Genomic DNA, 15433 nt, shown 5'->3' with positions numbered 1-15433 from the left:
CCAGAAGGCTACAAATGAAAAATACAAAATTAGGGTGTACAAAAATGATTAACAAAAAAAAAAATACATCATTATGTCTCACCTTTGTGATCAGATACTGCTAATGACTAGCATCACTTATATGGGTAATTCAATCAAACAACATTTCTTACTCAAATCACATGGCTGAAACAATTCTGAAGCTCTCTATAGACAAGTTTACCAGTGACCATTTACTCATGTACACCAATCTTTGTATAATTGGTTCTGATGGACTACCACTGACAGATACAATGTATCAATCTGGGTTTAAGCTGTCGTTCACCAAATTAAATTGAATTCAGTGAATATAATTTACAAACAAATCACCAAATAGTCAGTTCAAAATTTGTGACCAAATTCACCAAATGATTTTTTGACAGGTAGGTGTCAAGTTTCATAGTCTGTACAACTACAAGTATTTGATTATGTCTAAGTCTGTACGAAAACAGGTATATGATTATGTCAAAGAAAACCATGTATGAACTTAAATCCATTCACAACTACTATTGATAAATGTTCAACACCATACCTACTGATGCATCAATCCAGATGTCCAGTCTTCTTATTTATATTTATACTAATTAATTAAAAAACCTTTAAATGTCCTCACTTTCTCAACATTATCTATGTTTGACCTAAAACCATTCACAAACACCAATTGAAGAGCTCAAAGCCTCAATATTTAAACATAATTTTGCTTGAAGGAATTCTGCTAATGTTATTATAAATATTCAACACATTTCACACTACATCAATTCAAATGTTCTCTGTTCCCATTTATATTTATATTATTTAGCATACATCTTTAAAAGTTCTCACTTGCACAATATTATTTATGCCTGACCTCTAAATGTTGGGTGTGCTAATGAATTAAATATCATCTATCAAACACTCCTAATAAGGTAAGTCAAAATGTTACTGAATGAATGAAAGTTTAAAGTCACCCTCACATCCTAACGGCTACATGTAGATACAAATTTTAAATTATGCACCATTCTAAACCAAAGCACTTATAATAATGCCACTTTTCTGTCAAAGATTGCACTACTTTATGTAAAATGAAAATGTTTTAACAATTTCTTATGGAATGTTGGTATTGATTTGAAGAGATGATCAATCGTGTGCAGATTTGGCAGCTACCTCCATGAAAGTGGCCAGTTTAATGTCGCGTTGGGACAAGCCATTCACATCATGCGAGCTCAGCGTCACTTGGACCTGTAGAGAAAAATTACTATTTAATTACATATTTAGAACTACCTGTATACATCAAAATATGCATAAGACAAGCATCTGTGTGTAGATGGGTTATTCCGTATGATAAATCACCAAAGCTTCAAATACTTTCCCAAGTGACACTCTCAATGGTTGATGAAAAAAATTACCCACAAAACCTTTTGTAGTGGATTGGAACTGTACAAAATGTTTAACCTCAGTATTACATAATTTGAAAAAGTTTATCACATACTTGCAAATTACATCTTGACTTCTATTAATTAACAATGTTTGAATCCTCAAATATTTCTTAATAGTTATGGATAAAAAGCTGCAACATGGCAATAATAATAACTGGGGCATTAGATATAATGTAGCAATAAATGTTAGTAGCTTTCAAATCAGAAAATGAACAAAAATGAAAATCAGTTTCATGATTTTTGTTACATACATGTTCCATGACCAGACACTTTTAACGATTTATGAATGACACTTACATATCTGTAGATGTTTATCCAGGGATCGAAATAGGAAGTAAAATATGGTTTGGTGGTTTTAAATAGCAGATCCAAAGAAATATGGCCTGCTGGAAATAACACAGTAAGAGGTGATGGGAGGTTTTTTAATAGTGTGTGAGATATAGTGTGAGTAATATGAAAATTAAAACATGGCAGAATCACAAGCTAAATAGCATGAGATAATTGTACATGTATACATCTCTTTTTTGAAAAATGACAAGCAATTATTTCAGTGGTTTTAATCAAGCGAATTTCTATTTCATCTACTAGGTCTAAAAAATAGACTGCTTTTCACAGGTTGCCATTTCCAGCCCTGTTATCTACTTTAATGAGTACTAAACACATATATGTATGTCAGTTGCACCATTCTAGCTGAATTTCTGCAGACACAGGGCTCACCCTGGATCAAAAATACCTGTAGCCAAAATATTAGCCAAATGAAATTTTTATTAGCCACATTGAAAATGCTTTAGCCAAATTTGTTTTACACAGTACTGTATAGAGTATTTATATATGAATATGAAAATGTATCTTTTTCAGCTAATTGTGTACAAACTGGAATAAATAGGAATAACAAAACCTCAATGGGGGTAGGGGCAGTTAATATATTACTTCGATTTTTCAGCGGGGGGTGGGGTGGAATGGGGTTATGCAATATCTTCAGAATTTGAAGCCAGTACTCATACACCCACTTCTAAGACCTATGACATTAAATTAACAAACATACAGAAATATGGGGGTGGGTGGATGTTTATGGAGGGTGTTGTTTTTTCTTTCTTCCTTTTCTCCCAAATAATTTTTTTTTTTATTATAGAGCTCATTATTTCTTTAAATAGCAATCTTTATGTTAGTTTGAATTGCTTTTTTTCTTCTTTTTTTTTTAAGTGACCCATCAATTCCCCACCCCAAACAATTTCATAATTTGTGCCATGTTGTTGCTGTTGATTTCAGCGTCGTGTTAAATGCTCGTTGTGATTTATGCTTACAAAATACCTCGGCTAAGAATGCCAACTTCACAGTATACTCCATTTATTAAATAAAACCAAAAAAAACCCCAACCTTTAATAAAATTAAAATTTACGGTCTTTTTAAAATCCAACTAACTTATTAAATGTCACAATGATTTTACAACAAAATATGAAATTGTGGCCATTGCTGTCTGACAGCAACGGCCACAATTTGATATTTTGTTGTAAAATCAGTCCACATACAAATGTGACTTCTTAGCAAGTTTGTTACAAACTAATTAAAATGCCAATTTCTAACAATGTTTTATTTTCATGTGAAAATACTAACAAACAGAATGTATTATTTGTGCATTAAGTAACTACATTATAAAGTCTTTGAATAGAGTAAACATATATACTCATGTGTAACAGTAAACTTACTCAGAACAAGGAATAAAGGGGAAGTAACTTAGTTTAGGTAATCAGAACATTATCTATTTCACAAGAGTACCAGTGAGGTACATGATACGCCCATCAGGAGTTTTGATGGAAAACCATATCTATATTAATGAATATGTTACGGGTATGATTCAAGTCTAATTATGTGAAATTTTTGCAATGGGATTAGGGTTGGGTACCGCCAAAAAAAAACATACCGCGGTATACCACGTTTTTTTTTAATGTACCACAGTATACCACAGTAATGACAGCATACTAATCACTGCGATTCAGTGATACCATAATTGCTCAACATACAATGTCATTTATGTGCCTTTGAACTTAGGGGTCAAACACATATGACATACTACAATGATACACGTACCAGTAAAGATTTTGACTGATTCAGTTTACACTCTATTTCCTCTAAAGCATTAAGCAGGACTAAAAATCTCATTTAGAGAATAGCCAATACTTATAGGTAGAACATAGTTGTAGAGCATTGTTGTATTTTAAGACCTTATAATGTAAATGAAATAAACATAACAGATGAATAAATTCCCTAGTTATCATTTCAGTGAACTGGAAAAATAATGAAAATGACAAAGTTTAAACGAATGTATTCTATAATCACCATTTTAATTATACCAGTAGCTATTAACTATCAGTAACTTTTATATAGCTACTTTTATTTCAGGTGAGACCCTGGCAAACAGGTCACTTTATGTTTTCAGTTTTTTATAATGTATTATTATAAGTTAAATCGTCTTAACATCAATTTAGTTTTAAGAATAAAAAACTTTATAAACCTATAAATGTCTGAATAAACCATGTAGTGTGTCAGTTTCAGTCTTTATTATCTAGATTACTGAATTTATTTTATGTTCTTGTTTACAAACATTAGTGCATTAGTGATTAATATGTGAAATATTTGTTATCGCGAACTCAAATATTATCAATGTAATGGTACTTAACGTCAGACATAGGATCATTGTGGTATTAGAGCGAGAATCTTTGCCTGCTCCAGAACAGCAGCGTAGGCCTTCTTGGGCTAACCACTTATGATGGAATGAGTTACTTGAGAACAGGTCCAACTAAACCATCACTGCCTACAGAGTGACAATCGGACATTTGGGACATACGTTTTAAGCTAAGTTTACTAGCACAAGTATTTCAAATCACTTTATAATAATTGTTTTGTGTTTCCAACTAGATATTACTACCTACGTTAATATGTTACGGTTAAACAGTGTTGCCGTGACATAGCATTTATGACAAAATAAATAAATAAATAATAATAAAATACAAATTTTAGTATTAAAAAATAGTGTTTTACATAACACTGTTCAGTGCACTTACCCACCACCTGTAACGCTACAAAACATTTGGACATACACCCACCCCTCCAGCGTTACGTAATATTTGAATGGCCCTTGATGTCTAGGACGGGCCGTAGCCCAGTGGTAAAACACTCGGTTGGACGCGTGGTAGGTCTAGGATCGATCCAAGTCCATTGGGCTATTTCTCATTTATGTATGTGCACCACGACTGGTATAGCAAAGGTCGTGGTATGTACTACTAATGAGAAAATGTAGTGGGTTTCCTCTCTAAGACTATATATTAAAATTACCAAAAGTTTGACATTCAGTAGTCGGATGTTTTTGTTCTGCTCTATATAAAGATAAAAAATGTAACCTGTGCCACCCCACTAGAGGCTCTGCATACGTCCCCAACCCTCCAGATATCGTGCCAGTTCCACAGGCCCAATGGGCCATATATATAAGCTATGTGCTATGGGTCTGTATCTTTAATCTTTGGTAATGAATTCATGTTTATAGAAGAAAAACAATTTAGAAACAAAATAGCCACACTGGCAGTATTTTATTTTATGAATGCAAATGAGACAGTTAGGCTTTCGTGGGGGGGCAAGTACGTAACTCCCCTCCTAACTTATATGTATGTTTTAAACTGAATACTGTTTATAATTGTTTTTGTATCCAACTCAAGATTATAGCCAGTCACCCAAAACAAAGACAAAGAAAACGTCATTATATGTTATTGTTCTCAAAACACTGGCGTGTGACCGTCTTTCAGACTTTCACAACTGAAAAAAAAACTTTTTCAGTTTCATAAATTCATTGCAACATGATCCGAGACTTTTGTAAGGTATATCTACCAGGGGCGGAGGGATGTATCATGCCTGTGCTAATATTATATAAGTAGACATAGCATCAATAAATTATAATTCCCCCACTGAATATGTTTAAAATTAAATCTGTAAACTTTGAAAATTACAAGTAATAATGATTGTGTATATGTGAGAAATTATATGTAATCCTCATCAACGCACCCACTTCAGTAAAATGAACTCAACCACGTGACCTAGATTTTACAACATTATCTGATACGACAAAACGCTAGAAACGTGACAAATAAAAAGTAAACCTTGTTGTAGCTAGTAATAAAACATTCAGTATCAACAATGCAACATGTTTTGAACAGTATTTCTTATTATCTGATCGCATTTTGTAGCTTTACGAGAAGCAGTTCACTATTGAATAGTGTCGAACAAAACTGTCGAACAAAATTGGTTGAAATCATGTTTTGTGACTAAAAATCGACATTAAAAAACTTTCTTAATTTTTTTTCCGCCAAATCGAAAATTCTTTTGTCAATTTTTATTATTTTTCGTAATTTGTGACTTTGATGAACAACAAATGATCAATATCGCATGTGTGTTGCGAACAACAAACTCGTCATCTACCATGTTGTTAGTGACAACATTTTGAGATTCTAGATACTTTGGGAAATTCCGTTATTTTCTCAAAGATTTGTTAATGGAACACAAACAATCATTAATGGAGAGGACAATTAAGGCATTTGGCCTGGTATGCATATTCAACAATATATAATGCACATTATTGCTTAATATCAACAAGTATAATCGTATAGTTAATTAATAAAACGGTTAAATGTGACGGCTATTATATATAACGGGCGCAGCCATTTTGTACCATCTCAGTTAATACGCCCTCTGGCGAGCTGGTGGTTACGTAATACTTAACGCGTAACGTCAGGAATGAGCCTTAGAACTAGAGAAACACAATCTACCTGGTTTTTGCGGGATGATAAATAGTCATACGTTGCAATGTTCTGTAATAATACACATCCCAGTAAGCCAGCAATAAGTATATCCAGCACTATATATATTATTTTTCAATACAAAATAAAATACCATTGTCAAAGTGGCTACACAACAAGTCGAAACAATTAACAATGTTTTGCCCATGCATTAACCTACGTACTGAAATGATACACGGAGTGTTTTCTTAGTTAATTGGTCTATGCTTTTTTTTGCTTCTACCTGTGATTCCTGATTGGCAGGTGTGTATTTGATTGGTAATCAGACGAGCCAATTAATTGATGCCGTCTAGAAACAAAAATACATACCGGTATTGTGGAATATTACCTGTCACCCCTAAAATTGTAATGGACATGGTTTATTACTGTAAATAGTTCTGTAAAACTATTGATTAAGTAGACTTTTCCATCTAAAACCACAGAACTGACCAATTACGTAGTCCCAAAGAAAAGAAAATTATCACTTGGGTATCGTGGGTTGTCGTTTTTGCTCCAACGTAGCATATTAATAGGCCTAATAGTGTACATTTTTCCTTTGGATTATTTAACAGAGAAAAATACTATAACCCTATTTTGTTCCGTTAATATAACTTGAAATATATTTAGTTAAATAGTTTATTATATTATTACGTCATTTATCCTGTTTTACAGGTCAGGTTGATCAAAGAGAAGCGCCTTGTCGAAAATTACTCTCTTGTTTACACTGTACATACAGGATATGGTCAGGAGCCCCAAGCTATCCCACCGGACGTCACAAAAACGAAACATAATGGCTGCCCCCAGTTAGCAGGAATAATCATGTTTTTTTATTAACTCTAAAATTACGCGTTTTCATTTGCTAAAGTGTCAGTATGTGTTGGTGGTCCGGGTATGCATCTTTCCTACACATAGGGCTCTTGTTTGGGTTGACCCTACCTTTAACAATGGATGCTTTTTAAATAATTTCTCTAAATTATGTATTTTGTTTCATGACACTGATAATTTATTTCTCGGAAGTTTTCGTAAAGTCATCGTCCACGGAAAGTCCCGAAGTATACCGGTACAGTAAAAAATGTACCGGTATGTACCACGACAGAAAAAAATACCGATATACCGGTGTGACGGTACATGCTCTTAAATTTGTTTCGCCTGTGGCGATTTTAATTGTGTTAGAGGGCCGTGTGCAGTTTAATTGCACTTAAGCCCAGATGGGCAACTTGTTACGTAATACTTCTGCGCAACGGTCCTCGATCGGTACGCCTAATACACACCCTTAGCCAGGTGCGGAGGCCATGTGGCGAGTAGTTACGTAATACCTCTGCGAGTGCGGTTTTTACAACCGTGATTTGGCGACAATGGCGTCAGTAAGTCTGATGATCTGATAGAAATAATACCGCTTGGTCGCGTTGGAAATATCAGATGATAGGGGGAGGTACCGCCTTGTACCCCCAGGCGTTTTCTGATTTTTATAATAAATAGCTAGTTTTTAGAGATATCGGGGGAAAACGGAAAAGGAAGCTTCCTGGGAACGTTAGTCCGTTTGGACTTTGGTAAATATCATTTCTGCTCTGTGTATAACCGTGATGTGATTGATGTGACTTTAAATATTTTAATACTGTATTATACCAATATTCTTTAGACAGTGTCTTCGGTCATCTGACGAAGTAAATCGTAGACTTTTTGTTCTAACATTATACGAGTATTTGGTAATATAAAGCTTAGCCAGTCATCCTAGACGACCTGGGTAAACTGTAGGTTATTGTCTTTATTGTGATAGGTACCAGTATTAATTCTGTGTCACAAGGTTACTGAATGAGTAGTTAGGGTTAATTAAAAATTAACCCATTAGGAATAGAGCTGTAATTCCTTTATTAATTAAGTTCCCCAAGAAGCGTTCCTAAATTATCACACGTTACTGAACGAGTAGTAAGGGTTAATTAAAAATTAACCAGTTAGGAATGGTGTTGTAATTCCTTTATTAATTAACTTCTCCTGTAAGTGTTTCTCAATTATCACACATGTGGGTGTGGTGTAACGGTGAAGTGATTCGCATATTGTGTAACTAGACACCTAGAGATTAACTAATTAAGTGATCAGTTCTGGGTTGTTATTATTGCTGTTATTAATTAACTACTACGGCTGTACATTTGTCAGCGTAGATTAATACAGATTCCAAAGTGTATTGTGTTTTGTTGTGTCTCTAGTGAGCTAAACGTGCTATATTAATATATACTTTATATAAGATCGTATCTCTGATCATACCTAGAGACGAGCCATACTAGGGTTTAACAGCCTGTTACAGAGAGATCTAATAGATATACAGTTAGGAGAGATATTTTGATAATCGTGTTTTATTCAGTTACGGGTATTATAGAATCCCCGTGACAACCAGTAATACCGCACACCTCTAAATGGGATGAACAGCTTGTTTTGGACCAACCATCATCCCAAGTTGTTCCTACATGTGGTTTGATGGTCCTGTATGCAAGATTTGATCCTGACAAGGATTTACTGTTATGTGCAGTAAACCATGAAAAGTAGGTCACAGTGACCTAGTAATAGTACGCAACACACCGCCATCGCAAGTTGTTTCTACATGTGAGGTTTGATGGTCCCATATGCATCTGTATGCAAGATATGGTACGGACAAGGATTTACTGTTATGTGCAGTAGACCGTGAAAAGTAGGTCACAGTGACCTAGTAATAGTATGCAACACGCCGCCATCCCAAGTTGTTTATGCATGTGAGGTTTGATGGTTCTGTATGCAAGATAATGGTCCGGACAAAAAAAAGTTAACAGACGGACCATACCAGAATAAGACCCATCATAGATAGGCATATAAAAATGACTTTCAGGGTTTTCACATTATTTCTGGTGTCTCTAGCATATACTGCTGGAAATTAATGCCTCAGTTGCTATTATACATGTAGGTAGAAGATCAGTTACATTGTATTTGTGAATCTTCAGCTGAAATTTATACTTACCAGCCCATGGAATTCTAAATGTCTACCTATGGTTTAAAAATACAGGTATTTTTAGTCTCAAGGAAATTACAAAAAAGGTCATAATTATAAAGAGGACTTATTTTAAATATATTTAGTTAAATGTTCTTGTTACTTCAGGGGTTTAAAAATTTTCAAAAAAATTACTTGCCACAAGACAAGTGCTAATCAGATATTCACTTGCCCCATATATTTTTCCACTTGCCCATACTTCTTAAGGTAACCAATTCTTTTACTGTATGTAATTTAATACAGTACTCGATAATGTAATAATCTTGAAAGTAACTGGTTTAATTGCACAAATAACGAATTTTGGTAACAGGTTACATTACTTACCCAGGAAGTACTAAATTTATATGTCTGTTCAGTAGTATTCACTGTTTATTGTACTTTTGTACGTTTAAATAGTGTCCAATTGTTGATTTAAACATTGTTATTTGTTTGAAAGTGTCTACTTGGTCATCTAAATACAATTACTGTGTTAATGTATGTCTTAGTGACCACTTGTTTTATAGCCATGGATGTGGCGAGAACCCTTTCTACTTGCGAGCCTTTTTCTTAGGGAAATACTTAATCGTAGCCTCCAGGATGTAACATCTCGCGAAATGCGATTTTAAGCTACGCCCTTTTTCGTAAGCCACGCTCCATGTCACAAACGAGTCTGATATGTTTCCGCGGGAAATAAACTTAAATATGAACGAATAGGCCTAATTCCCTAGTAAATTATGTCAAATATAGATCTGTGTTATTGTAACGAGTAACGAGCATTTAATAAAATACTAAGTAATACAAATCAGTTTTATAACTGAGCGTTTTTCAATGTGTTTTTTTCTTCTAATATGTACTTCCGATGTTTTGACGTACCTACGTAGTCCGATACACCTGCCGTCAACTCGGCAACTGAGTTTATGACAGATGTATCGGACTACAAACAACGCTGTAAAGTTAATCATTTGTAAACGTGACACAATATTAATAATATATGAGTGATATAATATAGCAGTTTGGTGGGGGTTTTTTTTTTTTTTGGGGGGGGGGGGGGGGGGGGGTGGTTTAATGTCTGTATCAGATATGTAAACATGAATATATATATATATACAGTGTATGTAAAAATTAATATATAATCGTGGGTTAATTCATAATCTACCACCTACAGGTACAGTGAGGGTTAAATGACCAAACAACTGACCTGACAATGTGGTACATATTTGGCTAATGTCAGGGCTTTAGATTGCACCAAAGCTGCACATGTACTACATATGCTGGGGTAGATTTTGCAAAAATGATAACCTTTAGATTTCAATTTTATCAGGGTAGATTTTCCATTTTATATGTAACGTTAATTTCAGCTAAATAAATGCCTTCTTATGCAGACACTGAAAATTAAATATGAATATGATGGATTAATCCATTATCTAAATGATCAGGGTATATTTACAATTTGTTATTTGTAATTTTCATTTTCTATTTTTGTAAAAGTGGGGCGGGATATAGTCCAGTGGATTAAGCATTCGCTTGATGTGAGGTCAGTCTGGGATCAATCCCTGTCGGTGGACCCATTGGGCTATTTCTCATTCCAGCCAGTGCTCCACAACTGGTGTAACAAAGGCCGTGGTATGTACTATCCTGTCTGTGGGATGGTGCATATAAAAGATCCCTTCCTGTCTGACGCCATATAGCCAGAAATAAAAATGTGTTGAGTGCATCGTTAATAAAACATTTCCTTCTTCCTTTATTTTTGTAAAAATATACCGGGTATGTGAATAACCTTACTGTATGTTGCTTATCCGTGCTAGGAATAGTTGTAGGAAAATGAGACACTTAAGAATTTAATAGGCTGTATTTTAGAGTACCGGTACCTTAACCACCAAAAGTACAAGATCATCCACTGAGGGTACTTTTTCCTTAGACCGGCCTCAGTGGCGTCGTGGTAGGCCATCGGTCTACAAGTTGGTAGGTACTGGGTTCAGATCCCAGTCGAGGCATGGGATTTTTAATCCAGATACCGACTCAAAACCCTGAGTGAGTGCTCCGCAAGGCTCAATGGGTAGGTGTAAACCACTTGCACCAACCAGTGATCCATAACTGGTTCAACAAAGGCCATGGTTTGTGCTATCCTGCCTGTGGGATGTGCAAATAAAAGATCCCTTGCTGCTAATCGGAAAGAGTAGCCCATGTAGTGGCGACAGCGCGTTTCCTCTCAAAATCTGTGTGGTCCTTAACCATATGTCTCACGCCATATAACCGTAAATAAAATGTGTTCAGTGCGTCGTTAAATAAAACATTTCTTTCTTTCTTTCTTTTTCCTTAATATGGTATATTAATTTATGTATTTGTTAGCTATTGTATATTTCAGAAAGTAAACACTTTATGTAGACACTAATAATTAAATATGTATATCCATTATCTAAATAATAAGGGTAGATTTTCAAATTATAACAAGTTATTTTTTTCTCTCTATTTTTATTATTACTATTTTTTAATATTTGTGAATAAACGTACTTTATGTTTACTATCAGTGCTAGGGATAGTTCTAGGAAAATGAGACACTTAAGATTTCAATAGTGTGGATTTTGTGGTACCAAACTACCGAGGGTACAAGATCATCTACCCATCTACCGAAGGTACTTTTCCCAAAATATGGTATATTAGTTTACTTATTTGTTAGCTAATATATATTTCAGTTAAGTAAACACCTTCTTATATAAACACTAATAATTAAATATGTATATAATGGATTAATCCATTATCTAAATGATCAGGGTAGGTTTCCAAATTATAAGAATTGTTGTTTTTTTTTTTTTTAAATATATGTGAATAACCTTACTGTATGTTTACTATCAGTGCTAGGGATAGTTTTAGGAAATTGAGACACTTAAGATTTCAATAGGTACCCTAACTACCGACAGTACAATATCATTCACTGAGTGTAGGCCTACTTTTTCCTTAATATGGTATATTAATTTATGTATTTGTTAGCTATTGATTTCTCATTTCAGCACGACTGGCATATCAAAGGCTGTGGTATGTACCACCCTGTCTGTGGGATGGTACATATAAAAGATCCCTTGCTGCTAATCGAAAAGAGTAGCTCTATATCCGTGTGATCCTTAACCATAATATGTCTGATGCCATATAACCATAAATAAAATGTGTTGAGTGCATCGTTAAATAAAATATTTCCTTTCTTTTGTTAGCTATTGTATATTTTATCTAAGTAAATACCTTCTTATGTAGACACTAATAATTAAATATGTATATGGTGGATTAATCCAATATCCAAATGATACGGCTAGATTTCCAAATTATAAGAAATTACTTTCTTTCTTTTTTTTAATTTAATTAAAAAAATATATATATATAAGTGAATAACCTTACTGTATGTTTACTATCAGTGCTAGGGATAGTTCTAGGAAATGAGACACTTAAGATTTCAATAGGGTGGATTTTATAGTACCTAACTACCGGGGTTACAAGATCATCCACCAAGGAAACTTTTCCCAAAATATGGTACCCGGTATATATTAATTTACTTGTTTGTTAGCTAATATATATTTCAGCTAAGGTCTCACTACACAGATCATTTCCAGGTGAGACTTCATTCATCACGGTCCACTATAGTTCCTAATTGTGGCACATGTTATGGTTCACATATTCACTTCTAGGAAATGGTGAAGAATTAAAACAATATGTATGTTTAATGGTAAGCCTTCTGGCTGTATTTTGCCCATGTTATTTTGTAATATTGTGCATCGACCTTTTGGGACATGGGTATACAGCGCAAGTGACAGCTGGAGTGAATCGGTTAATGAACCACCTGTTCGGACCGGTACTACAGCCAGATGCGGTCATTTAGCAAAAAACTGAGACGGAAATGTTCACAATTTTGGAGTGAATATAAATGCTTATATAATGTATGTTCGCAATGGTGTATGTTGTTAGTGCCAACGAGAACCCGTTCTATGGGCAATCTTCGCTTGAAGTTGGGCAGTTTAACATGGGTTTCAATGGCAGATGACATCTGTGTAGTGACACCTAAGTAAACACCTTTTTATATAGACACTAACAACTAAATAAGTATATGATGGATTAATCCATTATCTAAATGATCATATTATAAGAAATTATTATTAATTTTTTTTAATTATTATTATAATAAAAAAAAAAAAAAATGTGAATAGCCAAATGCCAATTTGGGTTCAAAGTCTGCACAATTTGGTGCACATCAATAATCTACTGGGTGCCACCTGGACACCCTTGAAGAAAAATCCAAGATGGCGGACAAAATGGTGGCCAAATCAGGGAAATGGCTATAGCTTGCTTATAAATTGACAGATAAACAAAAATTATTGCATTTACCCTATGTATGTAGGAGCCAAGGAGGGCAATGGTGCTATCAAAATTCAGATTTAACTAAATGGGCCATGTAATATGGTGGTCCAAATTGAGAAAATTACCACAACTTCCTTATTATTCAGTACTAAAATGTAATTCTTGCATCTAACCCATGGTTTTAGGGGTCATGGAATATGATGAAAGCAGTTCAATTTTTCTATACAAGTTAATTTTAATTAATTCAAGATGCCAACCAATACAGGCAATGTACCTAAGGAGATGGAACTGTTAAAAATAAAGTGCCACTGTATATTTGTAAAATGATTAACACAGTCATTAAAAAAACTTGTGGGTTTAAGATAATCAATTAATAATAATAAAATAATTTGACACATATAAAGAAGAAGTTTGTTTTGTTTAACGACACGGAACAGAACAGAACTTTATTACACTCAGGCCGTTCCACAACGGCGTTAGAGGAACATACATAATAAATAGTATAAACACTAGAGCACATTGATTAATTAATCATAGGCTACTGGATGTCAAACATTTGGTAATTCTGACTCATATAGTCATTAAAGGAAACCCGCTACATTTTTCTTAATGCAGCAAGGGATATTTTATATGCACTTTCCCGCAGACAGGAAAGCACATACCATGGACTTTGACCAGTTGTGGTGCACTGGTTGAAACGAGAAAGAACCCAATCAGTTGAATGGATTAACAGATGTAAAATGCATTGTAACATTATTTTACAGTGACCTTTTCTTGGCCAATAGAATGTAAGATATTTGGTAGTGTTGTGCGTGGTGTAGTATGCATGATGTAACTTTGTAAATTTGCAATGTAATATTATTTTAGGTGGCCTAGTACTTGCTATTTATTCCCAGTGTTATATACCATTATTGTAAAAATAAAAATAAAAAACCTGGGCCCCATTTCACGAAACATCGTAAGTTACGTCTGCTACTAGCAGTTATGCCGGCCGTGCGTTTACACTTGTTTGGCATCAATTTCACGTAGAAAATTACATCATTACGGAAGCTGGAGTATTTTAAAGACAAAAGAAAATGAAATATGTGCTCTTCTAACTATATTTGTTGAACTATAATAGTAATAAGAATCGTAGATTTACGTTTACGTGCAAAACGTAACTTACGATGTTTAGTGAAATAGGCTCCAGACCAGCTAAAACTGAATTCCATTGCAAACTGGTAAAACTCTATCATGCTCACTAAACAACACACACAGTACCCGAGAAAAAACAAAAAACCCAATAAAGGGTCACTTTAATATAGTGTTTTATTATTCATTTCATTTCAACTTATTTTCATGCTTATATCCAATTAAGGTTCAAGCACGCTGTCCTGGGCACACACCTCAGCTATCTGGTCCGTCTGTCTAGGACAGTGGGTTAGTTGTTAGTTGGTTAGTGGTTAGTGAGAGAGAAGAGGGTGTAGTGGCCTTACACCTATCCATTGAGCCCTTAAGAACTCGCTCTGGGTTGGAGCTGGTACCGGGCTGCGAACCCTGTACCTACCAGCCTGTAGTCTGATGGCTTAACCACTACGCCACCGAGGCCGGATTTTTATTATTACATGTAGGTCATCCTCTTTAAACCAACAAGTCTTTTGTGTGACTGTTACTTTTAACAGTTCCACCTTCCTCGGTTCATTATTTATATTGGTGGCCATCTTGAATAAATTAAAATTAACAGGTATAGAAGAACTACTTTCATTGTGTTCCTTGATCCCTAAAACCATGGGTTAAATGCAAGAATTACTTTTCTGTATCAAACAATAAGCAATTTATTGCCATTTTCTCCATTTAAACCA

General features: G+C 34.4%; 1 protein-coding gene across 1 annotated transcript in view; it reads right to left on the bottom strand.

Moving 5' to 3' along the window:
* Window positions 1–15433, bottom strand: part of LOC121376219 (pterin-4-alpha-carbinolamine dehydratase-like) — a 33584-nt gene that overhangs the window by 2030 nt on the left and 16121 nt on the right. Inside the window, exon 4 of the mRNA XM_041504034.1 lies at window positions 1162–1236. Within this exon, the coding sequence (XP_041359968.1) occupies window positions 1162–1236 (75 nt within the window). The remainder of the gene's footprint in view (window positions 1–1161; window positions 1237–15433) is intronic.

The sequence above is a fragment of the Gigantopelta aegis genome, chromosome 6 (assembly GCF_016097555.1).
Source record: "Gigantopelta aegis isolate Gae_Host chromosome 6, Gae_host_genome, whole genome shotgun sequence".
NCBI lineage: Eukaryota > Metazoa > Mollusca > Gastropoda > Neomphalida > Peltospiridae > Gigantopelta > Gigantopelta aegis.
Note: the sequence above shows the minus strand (reverse complement) of the source record. Positions and strands in the feature narration are given on the sequence as shown.